The sequence below is a fragment of the Juglans regia genome, chromosome 7 (assembly GCF_001411555.2).
Source record: "Juglans regia cultivar Chandler chromosome 7, Walnut 2.0, whole genome shotgun sequence".
Taxonomy (NCBI): Eukaryota; Viridiplantae; Streptophyta; class Magnoliopsida; order Fagales; family Juglandaceae; genus Juglans; species Juglans regia.
Genome location: NC_049907.1, coordinates 34001364 through 34022159, shown reverse-complemented (window position 1 = coordinate 34022159; position 20796 = coordinate 34001364). Strand labels below are relative to the sequence as shown.

The window sequence follows — 20796 nt, the reverse complement described above, 5'->3', positions numbered from 1 at the left end:
TGAGTGTTAAAAATAATCAATTAGAAACAGTCACATAATAAATACAAAATATACATTATTATAATGACTTCTCTCTAATATTATTTATAAATAAAAAGGTAATGATACCTACGTTTTATTTACTACCACTCTCTACCCACATTTCTTTTTACTTTTTTTTTTTTTTTTCTGTCTTTTGCTCTCTCAAAATCAAATAGCTGTCAGAAACGCTCAAGACCCATCTCCACTTGCCGCGCTCCGTTCAAAACTCTCCCCTTTGTACCCAAAAGCAGTCGTTAAGATTGGGCAACTACAAACTCAAATCACACCCAAAAGACACCCATGGAGAAATACTGTAGCACAAGCCCCAAATGGAACTTCTTTGTCAAAAATTATCTTTGAACTGGTATATTTTGACTATTCATCTTTGAATTCATTTTCTTTAGAACCTCCTATCAAAAAGAATTATCTTTTGTTTTCTCATTCATGATTTTTCACAGTACATACTAAGAAAACAGATGAATCAGAATCATCATCTCAAGATTATTCTGGGTCTTTGACGAATGAATCTCAAAGAAATTGACCTCCACTTCGTGCCAGAGCATTTCTTTCAAGCTCTAAGAACTTTCTAAGTATTTAAAGATGGTGGGAATTAGCCAAAAAGTAGATTTTTTGTTTGCAAGGGCGCAAGTATAATAATATTATTCCATGAAGTTCACATTCCCTTGAAAGGGTTTTTCCGCTAAAGGTGGATATAGAGTCATAGACAAAGAAGCTCGAGCAGCAACTCGGATACCTTCTTAGATTCAGAAGTTGCAATTTGGGCGCAGAAAGTAGAGTTCTAAGCTTCTAAGCGTGTGTGGCTTTTGGGCGCCAAGGAGAGACGAGTCTGAGCCTTTCTGACAATTTTTAATCGCAGAATGTAGAAGAAAACGTAGAAAAAGAAAAGTTTTACTATACAACTTTCACCACACTCTATATTCTATATTTTTTTTAATTTTTAATTTTTTTAATTTTTTATTTATATAATAAATATTTAATAAAAGAAAAAAATAATAAATTTAAAAATAATATAAAATATAGAGTATTAAAAGATTGCGAAAATTTTTTGTATCATCATTCAAAAAAGAAAGCCATGTGGGTTTGAGTAGTAGAGCGGCAGTAGTAAAAATGTAAGCGTATCATTTTCTTAAAAAAAAACATGCAAACAGTTGGGCTGGATGATGATTGGGCCTCAACAGGAAGAATGGGGCCCATTGAAGACTGATTACCTAAAAAGAACAATTTATTAGTTGAATCAGTGAAAGATAAGAAGAGGATATATACGAAGTGAAGTGGGACATGAGCTCCAGTTTACCAGGAAACCACTCACGATTTCTCAACAAACTTGGTGGCCTCGCCTCGCGCCCACAAACCCTAGTTTTCTTTACTCCACTACACAGAGAGAGCGAGAGGGAGAGAGAGCGATCGAGCAGGCAAGAAAAGAAGGCATGTATATATATATATAGCTGCTGCGGAAGTCCTGTTTTTGCTCTCTTGGATACTCATTCCAAGAAGAACAGCTTCTGCAACAGCTGCAGGACCCAACAATACACACACACACACACACACTCACACAAAATGGCTCTCTCTCTCTCTCTCTCTCTCAGGCTATAAGCTTCTTGCTGCTTCACTTGCAGAAGGTTGATCCCTCTCTATCAATCGGTGAGTTACCCAGAAACATTTATTTGGTTTTTCTTCTTTTTATTTTTTTTCCCTTCCGACATGCAGTGGCATAAAAAAAAGAAAGACTAGTACTAGACATATGCTAGCTAGTTTTTTGTACTCGACCATGTGGTGTGGATAATACATTTCTCTCGGCACCAATGCATCCTATCCTATATTGAGTTTGAGCGATGATCATTTAATTAGTCTGTAAACTCAAAACCAAACTTGTCTATTGCTTGATTTCATTTAGTTTTATACTGATCTGATCGTACTTATATTCTTGGTTCAAAATATTTTGGATATAAATTGTTCAACTTGTTTCAAGATTACGGTTTTGCTACTTTGATCTACACATTCGAATCATATTCTGGACGTGCAAAATATTAATTACGTAAATGTTATACTCTATATTCTCATTTTATTTTTATTTTACTATGTAAAAGAATATATTAGATGATAAAAGGATGAGACTGAGATGATAACGTGATATATAGAATTTTTCAAAAGAAAATAACCTCTCATCTCCTACTCACTAATAGATAAGAATGAAGCTATAGCCCAATTGGTAGAAAATTGAAGCAGGCCCAGCCAGCTACCTCTCCCCCCCCATTAGGAGAATTCAATGACCAATAATCAAAGCTACTGGATTCGAGATAATCTTATGACCCGACAGTTTTTTTGTCACTCCGAAAAATCGAGTTGCATTGTTTCTGTGACTTGAAATATACGTGTGTATATCAATGCTCTTATTGTTCGTCTAATCAATGACTTATCATGCACGTTGTTTCTTTTCTGAGAAGTTATTATCACCGCGAAATAATAACGTAAGTAGCTTTTTTCATTTTTATATTGTTGTGAAGAACAAAAATGTCATTTTAGGTGATATGACAGCCGAGGTTATGCAGTCGCATCACATGACTTGGTGTCGGCAAGCTTTGCAGGAGGAGGGTGCAGGAGAGCAGTGGTAGGGAAAGCACAAGATCGGAGGGCTGCGATTAAAGAAGAAGAATCCGGGGCCTCTTCTGCATGGTGTCGCGATGACTCTATGACTGGCAACTACAGGCCCGTCAATCAAGCAGCTGAGAAATGCCGTTGAACCACAGGGCGAAGGAAGCGCGACCACACTGGCTAGAGTATATATGCAGAACCCATGTGGTTTGGTTATCATATTCAGAAGGATTCTTGGACGTACTCTGGAACATGTTCTGGCTAGAACTTATCAGGCTATAGACCTTTTTTTTTTTTTTTTACTCTTCGTCGTCAAAGGCAATGAGTGACTTCGCATTCATATATAGGCAGCTGATCATGATGAACTGGTTACTCCTTATTTTGGATAAGAATAATAATGCAGTCTGTCTTTTGTTACATTTCGTTCTTTGTTTGTATATAGGCAAAGGTCTCGGCCTTTTCGACTTTGTCTCCTTACTAATCCGACATTGGATTTTAATTAGAAGCTTATAAATTCATAAAATACTGGCTACGTAAATTTGGATTAATATATTGTTACTCTTTTCATAAAAATAAATAAAATATAGAAGAAAGCACATACCAGCTTAATTATTAATCTCTGGAGCTCTTGATCTATTTGGTATTTTTTGTATTAATTCAGGTATTGCGTATGATTAGTTGAATCTCAGCACTGGTACAAGCGTTTTGGGTTGAGTAATTAACTTCACCGATCGATGGATCGATCGAGATCAGAAGATTCAAAGCCTCTTCTCTTTTTACTTCCATCGAAGCCCCGTGACTTGAAAGTACAGGTCTCGTGGTCCAGTACATATATACCACATTAATAGTCTTACCCCATCACTGTTTCTTGCGAAGCAGCTTTCTTCTGTTCTTTTGCAATTGGTGTACTTCATCGACGAGTCATGTCACAATCATGAGTCCTCAGATTTTCTTTTTCTAATTACATCCACATGAAAAGGAAAAATATTTCTTTACCCTTCAAGTCTCCAACTTTTCCTTTGAATTCTACGTTTGCTTTTCATCAAAATAATTGAGATGAACTGCGCGCACTCTTTCTTGGGTTATCCTTTGGATTGCATGAAGCGTTATAAGACATGTTTTGCAAATACCGAATGGAACATTAGGTTTCGTTTGGTTGATTAACTCCTTTCATGAATTCATCTCAATTCATCATTATAATTTTTTTAAATTCTAACACAAAATATAATAAATAATTTAATTTTTTTAAATCTCAAAATAATAATAATATTAAAAAATAATATTCTAACAATATTTTATCATCTCAACTCAACTCAACTTACTTCAACATCCAAATCCAACCTAACTAACCCTTTTGTTGGTTTTTTTTATAAAGATTAATGACAGTAGTTTTAATGGTTAATGTTGTACGTACGTGGTGCGCGCAAGCATTACAAAACTTGTCCTACTGTTCAACCATATGGCTACAAAGAACTCTGACATGTATCTATTGTCTACAGTGTTGAACTCAATGATTAAAAAGTAATATTAGATACAGTAAAATAATAAATCTCACTAATAAATAATAATTTTTTTTATATTTTTTTAAAATAAGATTATTTTTTTATAAAAACTTATATGAAATTTATTTATTTAAAATTTATACAAATAATTTCTCATTATTAAATGACCACTGCACCATCTTAACTCCACTTTATAAGCTGTGAGTAATTAGTATTTTCCATCAAAAGAATATCGCCAGATTGAATTTTTAATACTAGAAGGTAGTCAATATCAAAGAGCCTAGAGGTCAATAACATGGCCAGCAACGATGGGATTGGATTAGAAATTCCAGTGTGTTTGATACCACCACCAAACATGTGTGCGCATGTGGGGGAGTGAAACTTACAGTCAAACCATCATCATCTACATTTAATTATTTAATTTAAAAATACATATCTTTGCCATAACATCAAAACAACGCAGATTACAGAACAAACCCAACAAAGAATACAAGATTATAACACACATGTCCAACAAATCACATGTAGTAGTACTGATGAAATAAGTGAAGTTTCATCTCCTTTACTAAGCAATAATCCACAGCGCCACACTCACTAGGTTTTGGTACTATTTCATTATCACTTAAGCCTCCCAGGCCAGAATGGAAGTAAAATGAAAATGGAACCCAGAAAAAGAAAAAAAAGTGTGACATTAATAATGGAATTGACACAAACAGGGATAAACATGGAGTTGAAATCGACAAGTAACATGAAAATGTGTATTAAGCCAAAGGCAGAACTAGTATCGATCTCTAGCCTCTCACAGCCAGCAAGGAAGGAATGGCGGCCAAGTTGGGGGTAGTATTCTTATCTGAAGCTTCTCTGATGATATCTTTCTTCCCGTCTTTAGAGGAAGGCTTGCCGAACGCTCTCATTGGACTAGCAAAGGCCCAACCCCAGCTCTTACTCCGACCATGCACAAGTGGCCCTCCAGGCTGCTTCCCGTTCATTTCCTCAGCTGAAGAAGACACCCAATAAGAAGAGGAAGATGACGAAGAAGATGAGGAAGTTATCATAAACCCACCAAATAGGCCGCCGCACTTGACCCTCTCTTTCATGCAGTGATGGTGCTCGCCGCCAGCTCCGCCGCGGTGCACGGCCGAGGTGGAGACCTTGGGCTTGCCTTCCCGCTGGGACTCCACTCTCCTTAGAGTGCAGTCCCCAAACCCAGTGGAGATTCTCTCAAAGAAGTCACCAGAGAAGCTCCTGCTTCCACACCCAACAGATCTGGATCTTGAAACCTTACGCTCAAAGGACGAGGCTGAAGCGGTGGCTTGACTATTGGGACTGTCATCATCTTCCACAATGTCAGTTTTCTTGCCCAGAGAAGACCCCAGACACTTCTCCTTCTGCTTCCCCACTGAAACATTTGTTGTTGCTGCTGCTGCTGTTAAAGTTGTGATCTTGGGGTTGTCTCTGAAGTTCTTGTCCACGCTCTTGGAAGCACTGGGCTTTGAAGAAGAAGAGGATGCAGAAGAAGAAGAAGAGAAGTAAAGAAAGGACCAAAAGCCTCGTTTTTTTCTTGGGCTAAAGTCTTCACCATCATCAGCATCCAAGAACCGGTTTCTCCTAGGGGTTGCGGTGGACTTGCTTCGCTTGAAAACGATGTCGGATGCACGATCCGATGATTCTATTGTAGTAACTTTCTTCTTCTTCTTCTTAGCCAAAAGAAAAGGGATCCGGGCCCGCCTCGTATAATACTCATGATAATGACTATCTTTGGTTCCACCATCGTTGATAACTTTTGTCGATGTGGGTCTGATTGAGAGTGAAAGAGAGGAAGAAGAACCAACACCGCCATTCCGATCAGATCTAAAAGAAGGAGAGGGCGAAGAAGAGGACGAGCCACGAATAGGGAGAGGGAAAGCGGAAGAGACCAGCTTGCCAAGCTTCTCTTGGAGGCAGAAAGCACAGATCCCACCTGGGTTGTTTCTGTAAGGATGGTCACTGCATTGCATACCATCCCCCATATCTTCCTCACCAACACCAACTCTTCCTCCTCCACCACCCCCTAGTCCTTTGATTCCTTCCATCATCACCTTCTTTCAGCTCTCTGGGAAATCTTTTATTCCAATCCTAGATATCTTTCTCTCACTGTTCCCCCTTTTTCATACCTTGCTTGAATGGCTTTCGCTGCTTAGCTTTTTAGAGAGAAGCAAACAAAAGGAGAACAGTCGGTCAGAGAGTGTAATTGAGTGAGAAAAAAATATGGCATTGAAGTAAGGGTGAGAGGGGGGTGGGAGAGAGAGAGAGAGAGAACTGGCTGGGGGAGAGTCCCAGGAGCACGTGGAAGACTGACTTACCCAGATATTAAAAAGTGTAGAAAGAAGACAACAATATCTTGAGAGAGCTATCCCCGCACCAGCCCAAGCAGAAGAGGCCATCAAAGGCTGGCCATAGAGACCTCTAGGTTCTCTACGTTTGCACAGTATTTCTTTTTTGTCCGTACTTCTTTCATCACCCGTCTTCTCATCTGTGGGTTCCATTCTCATGTTTGAGAAATGAACGTTGCAACATCAACAGATGTTAGAGCACTCTCGTTAGATTAGATTAGTTAAATTAAAGTATATTTTTGATGAATATAAGGTAAATTTAACATTTAATTATTACAATCACATAAATTTTTATATTAAAATAGTCATTTTTTTATTATATGACAATAAAATAATATAAGATAAATTTAATTTTGACTATTCACATCAAATTTTTAAATTAGATTATCCATTTATTCATTATATAGTAATGAGTAATTAATAATTTTGAAAATTTTTTAATTATGAATTTATTTTATTTTATCATATTTTACTATTCATAATATTATATATTAATTAGTAATTGTATTCTAATTATATTTTTTCAATTGTCATTTAAAATAGAGAGAGAAATAATTGATATTAAAATGAGAGAGAAAGAAATAATATAAAAGAAATTTAATGAATGAATAGTGTGTTCTAAATTTAGAAATTAGTTTAGACTTTACTGTAACTATATTTCAAATATTTAGAATATAGCTAATTCAATGTGAGGGATTTTATGACCTAATAGCTAAATTCTCATTGGATTTAACTTTTAGCTAATCTAATGAGAATGCTCTTAGAGGGAGTGGACAAATATATTTTCTTTCTTTTTTCCCACCTACAGTTTTAGATTTGGGTTAGGTTAAGTTTCGTTTGTATTCGTAATCAATTTTAATTTAATTTATTTTATTATTATAAATTTTTTAAATTTTTACATAAAATATAATAAATAATTTAATTTTTTAAAATTTTAAAATAATTTTTTTTTTAATTTAACATAAATATAATAAATAATTTAACTTTTATTCTATTATTAATAAATTATCTCAACCTATCTTAACTAATCTCTAAATCTAAATTGCTCCTAATCATGTTGGTCTTTTTCTTTAATTTTTTATTTTTACAAATCTACATGATCTCTTGTTTTATGGATCAGTCATATACTAGTCATGACGCGAAAGATGGACGGATAAGAATGCGTTTTTTTTCTTTTTTAAACAGTATATAAATAACGAATAAAAAAATTTAATTAGTTTAAAAATAATAAAACCATTTTTTTTTTAAAATAAAAATAAATATAATATATAAAGATGATGAGTTGTAAAACTCAATAAAATTAGATAAAATATCTTACGTAAGTTTTGCATTTTTTTTTAAAAAAAAGATAAAATTGATTGTTAAAAAAATAATTTTTTATACAAAATTCAAATTTACTTTTTTTTCTAAAGAGGGTGAGTGTGCGGTATTTGCACATTCTAGAACAATATCATTTCTCTTATTTAACACATCTAAGTTCTAAATTTCTAATGTTAACGCACAACATTTTATATATATATATATAATCATATTTTAAATGGAATGCATTTTTATAAAATAACTTATAAAATAATATTGTTTTGTACAAATACTGTAGGTATTATTTGCCATTCTATTATAAAAAGCTTCAATACATCTTGTTTATATGAAATGAAATGAAATAAAAGTTAAAAGTTAAATAAATATTATTAGAATATAATTTTTTGACATAATTTTTGTTTTAAAATTTAAAAAAATTAAATTATTTATTATATTTTATATAAAAATTTAAAAAAATTATAATGATTATATGAGATGAGATGAGATGGTTTAGACGTTTGTGTAACCAAACCAGACTTCATGGCATATATTTTTAATAGTGGCTGGTAATTACATCTGTTATGGTGAATTATGCTCATGGCTTCAGCGTTCTGAACATTATTTTTCTAACATGGTAAGAGTTTCATTTTCAAAAATCAAACGGCATGTAATGGTGCAGTCCATTGCACAATCTCAGGCCAACAACATACACCTGCAAGACGACAAGTCATGTGAAATATCATTGGCTTCCCTTATTACCTTATCACCGTAGATATATTAAAAAACATCAAGAGAAAATAATTTTCATAAACAAACCTTTAACTGCAGGTTTGGAGGTTTTTCATATTATGGTGAATGGCCTGCAATTGATTGGGTGATGCCAAATGTAGGCAGCATGAAACAAGACGCACGTTTGCGGATAGTGGTATATATGGATTTTAGGGCTTGGCCTTGGCGGAAGGAAATTGCATAGTCAATAGTCCGTCCCTAGCTGCCGTTGCTGCTGCTGCTGCTTTAACCTTGACTCACTGGAGTTTCAACTTCAAGTGATTCCCACCGTTATTCTCGGGCCCTAGCTTGATCGGGACTTGTGAGTAAGTTTTACTATCTCACTAAAATTTCAATTTTTGAAATAAAATATTATTAAAATTTTAATTTGTAATATAATTTTAATTTTAAATTTTAAAAAAAATAAAATTATTTATTATATTTTATGTAAAAATTTAAAAAAATTATAATAATTAGATGATATAAGATAGTTTATAAAAAATAAATCAGCAAAATTTGAATTGTAAGGTTATGTTTAAATGCTGATTAGGTGATCTCAAGTGATTTATGAATAAATTAATAATAAAAATAATAATAATAATAATAAAATAATCTAAAGCTATGCCAAATACTATTCGTTTTTACTGCCTATAAACCAATCCACCGGATATGTGACCGACCCATCATCAATAAGGACCTCAATACAATAACTAAACCTAATAAATTTTTTAAAAATACCCTTTATTATAGTTATATTCAACTTCTAATAATAAATTTTTATTTATTTAAAAAAAAGGCAAAAACATCAAATCAAATATTTATTATTTATTACAAAAAATTTTCCCTTATTTTTCTCTTTTATTTTATTTTATTTTTCTCGGTGCATAAAAAATGTTTCCTAGGCAGTGAACACAATCTCACACGCACGTACCTCTCCAGTGTGTATCCCACGGCCTATATTCCTTTTGGGTACGTACCTAAACAAAAGATATACAGGAGTAACATGAAGATCTCATCTAGCCCCGTGAGGCTACGATGCTCGATCCTCTCATATTAGCCGTTGGATAATTCTCACCCTAGGGATCTTCACTTTATTTGTCCCCGTGAATATAAAATAAGACTAGTTCTTCTACTTCTTTTTTTTTCGATTCATGTTACTGTTCTATTCAGGCCACACGATCATATAAAGATTGAAGGGTACAACACCAATCATTGATGGCTTCTTGCCAAAAAAATGTTTAGAATTATTTTTGTCATCAGTCGTATTATTTAATTATCAGTTTTTTTTTTTTATAAATTTTATTACTTATCATCACTAAACATTATATATTATAATATTTTTTTATTTTTTAAAATTAATTAAATTATTTTACTCATCATCTATATCACATATTTGATAAGAAAAAAAATATAATATATAATATATAATGTGTAAAGATGATAAATAATTTTTTTTTTTATTTATTTACCATAACATGATTAAAAATGATATGATATAATAGTATTGCTCTCCTATTAAAAGGTCCTGTTCCACTGTCACTTGAACTTAAGTATGAAAATTGTATATACATAAAATATAAAAAAAAAAAAAAAACCCTGATAGTAGTTCATTATTGTCAGCCTCGATCTTTTTTTTTTTTGAGCAATGCTAGATACAGTCCTTATTGGGAGACTGCAATGCAAGCCTAGGCAATTTTATCTTTAATTTTTTTAAAAATTACAAAACTATCCTTCCTGAAATGAAGCTTTTTCTTATTTAATAAGGGGCCTGCACATGCAGTCCTCAATTGGAAACTGCAAATAGAATTTCTCTTTTTTTTACCTCTCTCCACTAGTTAAAATGATAGTAAAATAAGAGAAATAATATTTATAATTGTAAATTATGTAAATATCGTATAATTTTAAAAAATATATAATATTTATCTATTCTATGACTATATATAATATTACTTATTAAATAAAGTACGGACGACCTAGACATCCTTTGCCTGAGTTTTATCATGACAGCTCCTGATCAACTCGTTTGAAGGCAATAAACAAAACAAGCCTGAAAATAAAAGCTACCTAAAACCTATACGAGTTTGGTTAATTTGTACGAGGTCTTTACTTTGGGAGTTCCAGTATGTATTAATGAATGATTTGAGTCCTGTTTAGATATAAAAAGTATTATAATTCTTCTAAATTTTTATATAAAATATAATAAATAATTTAATTTTTTTAAAATTTAAATTAATAATAATATTTTATTAAATCTTTTACTTTAATTTTAACTCCACTTGTCCAGCTGTAAATAGTAAACTGGCCAAAATCGTGTTTCATGGAACTGTCCCATCAAAACCTAGTCTTTTTGGTAGATTGCTTGGAATTAATTAAAGCTATTAATGCTTTAGGTAGCTAGTCCTATACTTTATTAATTAGCATATGAAGACAACGCTTTAAAGTATAGTTGTTTGGGGTTTAACCCGAGGACTTTAGGGGAAGGGGACCATGCATTCCCTTGGGAGACAACAACACTAGCAAGCTATAAATGCAGTTTGATTAGCTTGTTAATAATGGTTTATTTTCCTATTAAAAAAATAATAATGGTTTATTTATTTGCACGTACAGGTGAGCAGAAGCATTATATAAATAATGGCTATTTGTTTGTGTTGATCATCGAAAGTAATAAGGTGATATATAAATCATTTCATCTATTTTATTTTATTATTATAATTTTTTATAATTTTTATATAAAATATAATAAAAAATTTAATTTTTTTAAATTTTAAAACAATAATAATAGTAAAAAATAATATTCTAATAATATTTTATTCAATTAATTTAAAATTATCTCACCTCATTTCACTGTCCAAATCAGCCTTAAGTTCTTTTATTAAATCCAGTAGTTAGAGCAAAAAATTGAGAGATTCAACTTTCATAAAATAGAATGTCCTGCATTTTATACTAAATTGATACTATATATTAATTTCAAGTGAAATGAATTAGAGAAATCTATACTGTATAAAATCCAATATAAGATGGATAGAGCTGATCCCACCAGATAAAATCCACATTAACATATTTCTATTGTGTTGAAAAAGCTTATTAGTAAGCAATATTGACTCGTTTGGTATGGGGAAAAAAATGTGATTTTGATTTCAGTGTGATTTGGAAGATTAGAATTTTGTATCGTTGGTGATGAACTTAGGTTAAAAGTATCCTTACATGCAGGTATAGGGTCAGATCTTAGCACTTTAGACTTTCTGTGTTGTTATCTCAACTTTTTTTTCTCTTTTCCCCGTAGACAAACTCAACATGGGAGATAATCGTTTGTTTTTACTATTCATCTTATTTTATTTAATTATTATAATTATTTTAAATTTATATATAAAATAAAATAAATAATTTAATTTTTTTTTAATTTTAAAATAAGATAATATTAAAAAAATATATTTTAATTTAATTTTTAATTTTAATTCATCTGCAAAAACAAACAATGACCACGAGAGGGAATGGTTTAGCTTCTTCCAAATGCAGTCCCAACGGTTTCCAATGTGTTTTTTTGTCCAAGAGCATTCTACTTTTAAATATGGTCAAGAGAGTCATGGAGTACCTGTCGTTCCCAAAGAAAGCAGGCTTATAAATCTTTATTGGAAACGACAGGTACTCCATGACAGCTACTCCTTTCTGTTTCGAATATGCTAAATACTGGAGAAGATCAGCAGGACTAGGGAGGGAGCAAAGAGAAAATACTTATATCAGCCTATTTTGATGTAAGCCTTAACATACAAAATATTATTGAATTTAAAAAAAAAAATAATAATAATAAAATATTACGGTGTGCTGAGAGTGCAGCTGATGCGTAACCGCACTCGGGAGCAAATATCCTACATAAAAGTAATTCGTATTTACAACTTCTTTCAGTGGCTTCACACAAAATGTCAACATAGCTTTGCTTAAATAGTTTCTGGAGACTCTTAGATAATTCTATTGTTTGTGATACGAATTGTTATCGATTCGATCCCATGTATACAAACAATATCAGGTTTTTAGTTTTGATAAAATATAAAACTAGAAACAGTTTCATCTCATCTTATTATTATAATTTTTTTTAATTTTTAAATAATAATAAATTAAAAAATAATATTTTATTTAATTTTTATATAAAATTATCTTATTTCATCTCATCTTATTATCTAAACAAGACCTAAAGCCCAATTCAAGTCCAGCCTTCTTGCTAAAGAATTAGTTCCAAGACCCACCTTTTCAAAGCGCTTGAGCTTTGCTCAAACCCAACTCATGCTTTTTAACCAGCCCAGTTTGTTGCCTTCTTTTTTTTTTTTTTTAGTCGGTTTAAATATCCTGGCCAGTTTACTGTTGTGATCCTATCTCAGAATCAAACCCAGATCATCCATTTGGTACTTATACCTGAAAAATCAGTCTTGTCATTCGGTTGCACAAAATATAAGTGGAAATTTCTATTTTCTTGCTTTAGGTTTTTAGGAAGATATTTCAAATCATATATGGTCTTACAAAATTCGGGAGAAAACGAACAAGAAAAACAAAATATTATATTTATTAATTTTTCCACTGTCTGCTGATTAATTGTCCCACTTCAACCTTGATTAATTGTTGATAGTATGCTATACCATGGCCCGAATATGACTATTAATTTGGAATTTAATGGAAATTCAAATCAATGGCGCCCACAGTGGCCAGCCAACCTCGCATCATGATTATATATATATAATTTATAGCTGGCTGATGAGATTTCGATTGATTTGAATTGAGGCTCTGTATAAATGAAGAAGAAGGAGGAGGAGAAGAAGAAGGCCTGTATAAAGTTTAACTACTCTTTGGTTAAGTATTAGTGGCTAAACCAGTATCAGAATCTTCATGTTTTTACGAATTGAGGTTCAGGTGCTTTTCAACTCTCATAAGTTTGATACTCAGACTTTGAAAAATTTATAGTTAAGTAAATGGAAAATGCTCTTTCCGTTGTGATTTTTTATTTTTTTATTTAATGATTAAGAAAATATTTTTTTAATAATATTGTAAATATTTAAAAATATTAAAAAAAAACATATAAAAAAAAATTCAAAATACACTAGTTAGAGCACTCTCATTGAATTAGTCAAAATTAAAGGATAGTTTTGATGAATGTAAAAGAAATTTAACTTTTAACTATTCCATTCACATAAATCTCTACATTGGAATAACTATTTTTTCATTATATAATAATAAAATAATATAAGATGAATTTAGTTTTAATTATTCACATCAAATCTCCACATTAGATTATATATTTATTCATTATAGTGAAATGAATAACTAATAATTTCAAAAATATTTAATTTTTTTAATTATTAATTTATTTAATTTTATCATATTTTACTTATTATATGTTAATTAATAATCATGTTTTTATTAAATTAATATATTACTAAATCAAATTAATATATTAATTGTGATAAAATATGTGATAGAAAGAAAAAGAGAGATAAATAATTAATAAAATATATATTTGATGTATATACAGTAAATTCAAATTTATAATTTTTTTTTAAAATTACTGTAAACAAATTTTAAATATTTAAAATTTGGTTAATATAAAATGAGTATATTTTATTTTTTAATAATTAAATATTTATTAAATTTAACTTTTAATTAATTTAATAAGAGTGCTCTCGGGAGCTCTCCACGGTGGGCTAGAGCCATCTAAGTAAATTTTGTTATTCCAGAGATTGTCACGTCATATTATTACGTTGTGGTTCCATCTTTGGGTGACGTGGTATATTAATATCATGTGTCAACTAATTGAAGACTGATACGTGGTATTATTACTATTATGCCATCTAGCAATCTTCCATTAATTTTCTAACATATAATCGACCACAGTATCTAATTGTGATTTTTATAAAATTTTATGTATCAACTTTACAAAAATTAAAAATCTAGATTTTAATTTTAAAAAACGTGAAAATCATGTAATAATTTATACCTAAAATAATAAAAGAGTAAAAAAGAACCTACCAAAGAAAATAATCAGTTAGAGAGCCCGTGTCCCCCACGTTCAAGAAAAGGGAAAGTGAGGCAAAGAATGGCATGTGCAGTCCACGTTCTTTGTTGTCACCACTGTTCTCTGACAAATAACGCTTCTATACATATATATATTATATATATATATATGCATGCATGTACAAATTAAACAAATGAAGCATATCTCTTTTACCAAAGTCCTTTAATTGCTGACATTTTGTCCGGATGTGCTCCAGAAATTAAGCTTGAGTGATTGAATTGAGTGGGTAGGTTTGATTAGTGATGAGACGCACAAACAGCTCGATCAATCCCAAGCATGCAGCTGTTTAATGATTAATCTTGGAAGGGAAAAAAGATAGAAAAAACAAGAAAGATTTGGAAGTACTAGAACTTATGCTGCAGTCGTCCTGTTACATCCATTGAAGGGTCATCATTACGCTTCAATAGACTCAAATCGCTTGATTTATATTTTAAAAAACTTAATTAATGATATAATTAGATTCTAGTTAAAATTTTATAAAAGGTTTTATTTTTTTTAAATAATATAAACCACCTGGCTCTAAAATGCAAAGCTACGATAATTGACAGCTTTTGTTCCCTCGGATTCTTTATTTGTGATAACTGGAGATAAGAGGAGAGATTTTTGGGTTGCTTTCACCAGAGATTGCTGCAGAAGAAAGGGTGAGGTTGACACATAATATCCCACAGTACGTTTGTAATAACATAAACTCGTGGCCATAAAGCATTGTCATAAATGTTAGTACTCATGTTCTCTCGAGGCATGTCATCGAAGAGAGAGATGGATGATGTTTGTGCATTATCTTATGATCAACATGGACTTTCTAGTTAACAATCCCTCCCACGTCTGGGTCAAAGGTAATGGAATAAAAGGATTTGATTGCCCCATGGGAACTAAGACAAAAGTAAATTAAATTAAGGAGCATATAATTTAAGTATCAGTCTAAGAACAAGCAAACCAAGAACTGGGATCATGATGTTAAGACATCCAACCGGCCAGAATCTTAAACTAATATACAGAGACACTAAGAACTGGGCTCACGTTGGAGTTACGCTCCGTCTACGTTGGATATTGGTTTACATTGGTCTACATTTTGGCTTGTTTATGTTGGTTTGGTTTACGTTCATGTTGGTGCGGGCAAAGTTCACGCTTGGTTTATGTTTTGGCTCTTGTTCACGTTTTGGTTTGTTCGTTTATTCATTGTATAGATATAGTTAATATATGTCCTGGTTGGTTTAGTTTGGGTTTTGGTTTGTTTTGGTCATTGATTCATAGGTTGGTTTGTTTTGATTATATGTAATCTTGTGGATCTTGGATGTTGCAATGGTTTTTCTCCACCATAAGTAAAGTTTTTTCTAATAAAAATAGGTCGGAGTCACTCTTAGACATGTACCTCGTCTCTTAGAAAAAAAAAAAAAAGTAGATACATTGGTACACAAATACACACCTAGCTAATCAATCGATGGAGAATTCATTAATAGATCCAGAATGAAAAAGAAAAATAATAAATAAAAAATAATAAATAAATAAATAAATAAATAAATAAAGATTGTTATTGGATTATTTACCAAATATATATATTGGACTGTTCAGTTAATCAAAGGACTTTCATGCCTATGAAGTGAGAAATTATATGTATAGAGAGATAATCGAGCTTTGCATTAATCTTACCATGACGGCTAGAGGTGAGCTATACATTACAATATTCAGCCCTGCACCCAAGAACCCTACTAAAACAATACGTGTTTCTTCCTGCATTGCCAGCGGAGTAACCAGCTGAATCGCTGCTGCCAGGAAGCCCACATCCAAGATCCCGGCAAGAATGGCAGTATTGGTCTGGAATTTATAAGGTTCCCACAACTAGTTATTGTCGTATATTGTGATAAATAAATCTGATAATATTCTCAGCTACATATGTTTATTAGGATGGAAATATATTATAATTACCCTCGACCTCAACGTTGGTGCATGTATACGAAATAAAAATAAAGTTAGATAGATAGTGTCGACAAGGATATTGCCAAAACGGCAAAACCATTAACAGTTGCCACGGTAGCAATTCCCCGGGCTTTATAATTCCACGGTAAGCAGGACTGTTTATTCAGGTCGGATTTTTTTTCAGGCTCAGTCTGGAACTCAGATAACCAGGTTCTTGCCTAGATTTCATGAATGAGGTATTGATAAATTTTGACCATCACAATTGATAATGTCTCCTCAAATGATGTTTTTATTGATTATATGAGAAGGAAAATAAAAGACAATAATTACACTATATTGGGTGGTGAATTTCTTCACATGCGGTGTACTGCCCATTTATTGAATTTGATTGTTATGGACGACTTGAATGATATTTATGAATTTGTAATAAAGATTAGGGATGACGTTAGATATGTGAAATCTTCACGATCAAGATTTTCCAAGTTCAAGGCTTGTGCGGCAAAAGAAAAGAACAGTGAATGATGATTTGCTTGGATGTTCTTACTAGATGAAACTCCACATCTTTGTTGTTGAGTATAGCTAAAAAACATAAACAAGCCTTTGAATAATATGTGTTTGTGGATTAACAATTTGTGAACCCCACTAGTGATGATTAGAAAAATGCACGAATTTTTGTAGAGTTGCTGAAATTTTTTATGATGTTATATAATGAACATTTATGATGTTTTGTATATGACGACTAATGTATATTTTGAGTAATTTTGCACAATTAAAGATGCATTAAATTATATGTGCTTAAGTAATGATATTATCACTTGTGCTATGGGCATAAATATGAAAAGTAAGTATGACAACTATTGGGATAGTACAAATAGGTTCAATTTGATGATATATGTTACTTTTGTCCTTGATTCACGATACAAAAAGATGGCAATGAAGTCTTGGTTGTAAAAGTGCAAAGGGGATGAGTTGGCAGATAAGATAAAGGACAATGTTAAACTCCTTTTAGGCTGCTTATCAAGCAGTATAACACATTTTGTATGGCTAGTGGGGGAGTTCAAATGTGGCTTAAGGGAGGCCAAGCACTACTAATACAAATATTGGTAATGAGCTGGCACCACCTCCGACTAAATTTTGGATCATGTTCACAAAATACCTTGGGGAGCAGGGTGTTAAGGAGTTTAGATTGCAGCTAGAGAGATATTTGTCTGAAGCATGGGTAAAACACTCGCTCGGTTTTGATATCTTAGATTGGTGGAGAGTTAATGCCACGAATTATTTTGTCCTTTTTGACGTAGCACGTGATGTGTTAGCTACCTTCATTTTCACTGTTGCCTCGAAGTTCGCATTTATTACTGGAGGATGCATATTGGACCCTTTTAAGAGAGTTCATTGTCTCCAGAAACTATTGAAGCTCTCATTTGCACCAGAAATTGGTTAAGGACCAAACTTGTTGACATTCGGGAGTTGGAAGTGTAAGGATTTTTTTCCCATTTCTTAACGGGCCAGAGAGGAGCAACTAAGGGAATAAGAAACGAAATTCCAACCCAGAACAAAGAGATTCATTGGCTTGGCCCACGGGTAAACTTCCCTGGAGCGCAACCCCCATGTGGGAGCATACTGCAGGGGGATGGGACTCGCCATCCTGGAGATCCCTTGAGTAGCGTCCAGCCCTTGAGTACCTGTCTGCGTAAACGAGCGGGAAGTAAGGGAGACCCTCGATCCTCTAACAAAGTGACATTGATGGATGACCAAGAAAACTAGCAGGGTAAGGGAAATCTGGGAACTGCGCCACATTAATGATACCACTACCTGAGCTACACGCCATATTAATGATATCGTCGTAAAGGCACGCCGTATTAAAGAACTCTGGCAAAACAAAGAGTAAAGAAAGCATGGACTCTACGGGGGCAAGTATGATTTGTCCCCCCCAAGGATTCCAATATAAATAAAAATTCTTAGGTACGAGAAATATCTCTGATCTTTAGACACTTTTATTATTTATAAACTTCCAAAATACGCAAATAACTTTGGAATCGGAGACTCCCCTGCCCCAAGGTCACCCTCCTCCAACTTCTTTCTTCTATATTTTTGTAGGTCCAATTCTAAAAATCTGAGTTGCTGGAACCTGGCCCAAAGGTGTACAAAATATGACGTTAATAGTGATGTCGTCTGTGGGATCCTTGTAGATCTTGCGTGTACTTCGTATGCTTGCAACAACCTGTTCTAGACAACTCATAAGAGACAAAGAGGAAGTTGCCATGGAGGCAAGATTGAAAGTGGACTGGGTAACGAAGTTGATCGATGAGGTGCAAAAACTTAGCAAAGAGAATGAGGAGCTCAGAAAACCTCAACAAGGGCAGAACGAGGAGGCGTAGCCCAACGATAGTGAGCACGTGGGGTCCCGAAACATTGGAGTTGGATCAAACGTGGATGAGAAGAGGAAGAACATGCAAGTCGAGCTCTCCAATCTTAAAGGAAAGTATGAAGAGATTGCAAGGAAAATGGCCACATCTTCGTTGGTGGACCAACTGCTCACAAGCACTGTTCTACCCTACATGAAAGAGGTGATGGCTGTGCCCTTACCACCAAAGTTCAGGGTTCCCACCATGGATATGTACGATGGAGGGAGGGACCCCATTTAGCACTTGGAAACCTTCAAAGGCCACATGACATTTCTCGTTGACCTTAAAGGGGCCAACACGAGTATGGTTCGAGTCTCTAGCACCTGGTTCCGTAGACTGTTTTGGCGAGATGGCTCGACTATTTTTGACCCAGTTCATGTCAAGTCGAAGAAGACGACGCCCAACAGCGTACCTCCTCACCATTAAACAGAAAAATGAGGAAAGCCTGAGACGTACCTATCTTGGTTCAACAGGAAGCGCATGACCACCAATAACCAGGATGAGAAGATAACCCTGGCGGCGTTTCTGGGAGGGTCTGACCACGATCCCAGTTCATGGCTGAGCTGGTGAGAAGGACTCCCTTGACGTTGCGAGAGTTTATGGACCAGGCCGACAACTTCATTAACACCGAAGACACTATTCCGGCCCTAACGGAGCCAAGGAAGAAAAAGTTAGAGCGAGCGAAGAGGAAGGCAAGGGCCATATCCAGGCTAAGGCCTACGAGAAGCCGGAAAAGAGCTCACACGACAAGAGAAGGGAGTAAGCTTCTATGAGGGGACCGGGACCTTGCTTTTTCCGACCCGTGCTTTCCATCCACGAGGCAGACATCTCCACCGCCTGTGAAGACGATGATCAAGGCATTGTATGCCACTATTGCACATACCACAGTTCCACCTTGCACAACATTGAAGATTGATTCTCCCAACAAGGTAGGAGGGAGCATGCGAAATGGACGAGGCAACATTACCCACCCAGCCAAATGCTATAGCAGGAAAGGAGGGGAAGGTCGAGGGAGAGGAGCATGGACTGAGTTGACTGACGCAGAAGGGAAGAAGCCCTCGGCAATGGCCACTATCACGAGGGCCGTAACAAGATTTCCCCCGCTCATCACCGCGAGGACGACCTCCACTCAGGGAAATTCAGACCATAGTGAGAGGATTCACAGGCGGGGGCATTTCCTCCTCAAGCAGAAAGGCACATGCTAGGTGGGCTCGGTACCATGAGGTATACTCTGTGGAGTACCACCTCGCCATGCATCAGAGGGGCAACCCGACCCCGGTCATCTCCTTTGGGGAGGCTTACAAAGAAGGTATTCTATACCCCCATGATGATACGTTAGTGGTGACCATATTGTTCTCCAACTTCATCACCCAGAGAATCCTCATTGACAATGGGAGCTCCGCGAACATCCTATTCTGGGAAGTTTTCACCATGATGGGAATAGACTCTGTCTGGCTGTATCCAACAGTGTTTTAAGTTTCGTACTGTACCGGTCGGTACGGCCAAAATTTTTCGTTTCGGCCGTCCGGCCGGTACAAGTACTATATTTGTTTAGTACCGGTTAAAATACCGGCCGGTACCAGTCATACCGGACTAAATTTCGGCCTGTACAGGCCCATATTTCGGCCTGTGTGTTTTTTTTTTTTTTTTCATTTTTTCAAACTACAAACTTATTTTTTAATCCCTAATTAAGACTAGACTATTTATAATATATATATTTATATATAATTTATTTATATATAGACTATTATTTTGGAATATAATTTATATATGTATATGATTTATTTATATATCGACTATCCCGAAACGCTATCCCGAAACGGTGACGGTACCGAAATATT

The 20796-nt window shown here is 33.9% G+C and overlaps 1 protein-coding gene across 2 annotated transcripts; it reads right to left on the bottom strand.

Annotated features, from left to right (window-relative positions):
* Positions 1-4645: 4645 nt before the first annotated feature.
* Positions 4646-6519, bottom strand: LOC108983019. 2 transcript variants are annotated; one of them, XM_018954530.2, is made up of 2 exons: positions 6479-6519; positions 4646-6316 (listed from the first exon to the last, which is right to left on the bottom strand). In XM_018954530.2, the coding sequence occupies exon 2, from the start codon at positions 6209-6211 to the stop codon at positions 4928-4930; it is 1284 nt and encodes a 427-aa protein (XP_018810075.1). In that variant the 5' UTR covers positions 6212-6316; positions 6479-6519; the 3' UTR covers positions 4646-4927. The 2 variants fall into 2 exon arrangements, with proteins under 2 accessions (XP_018810075.1, XP_018810076.1); XM_018954531.2 differs by lacking the exon at positions 6479-6519 and having other exon boundaries at positions 4646-5133; positions 5200-6461.
* Positions 6520-20796: the final 14277 nt, after the last annotated feature.

Coding starts and splice junctions, on each gene's coding strand:
- LOC108983019 (XM_018954530.2), bottom strand. CDS start 6,211: ATGATGGAAGGAATCAAAGGACTAGGGGGTGGTGGAGGAGGAAGAGTT.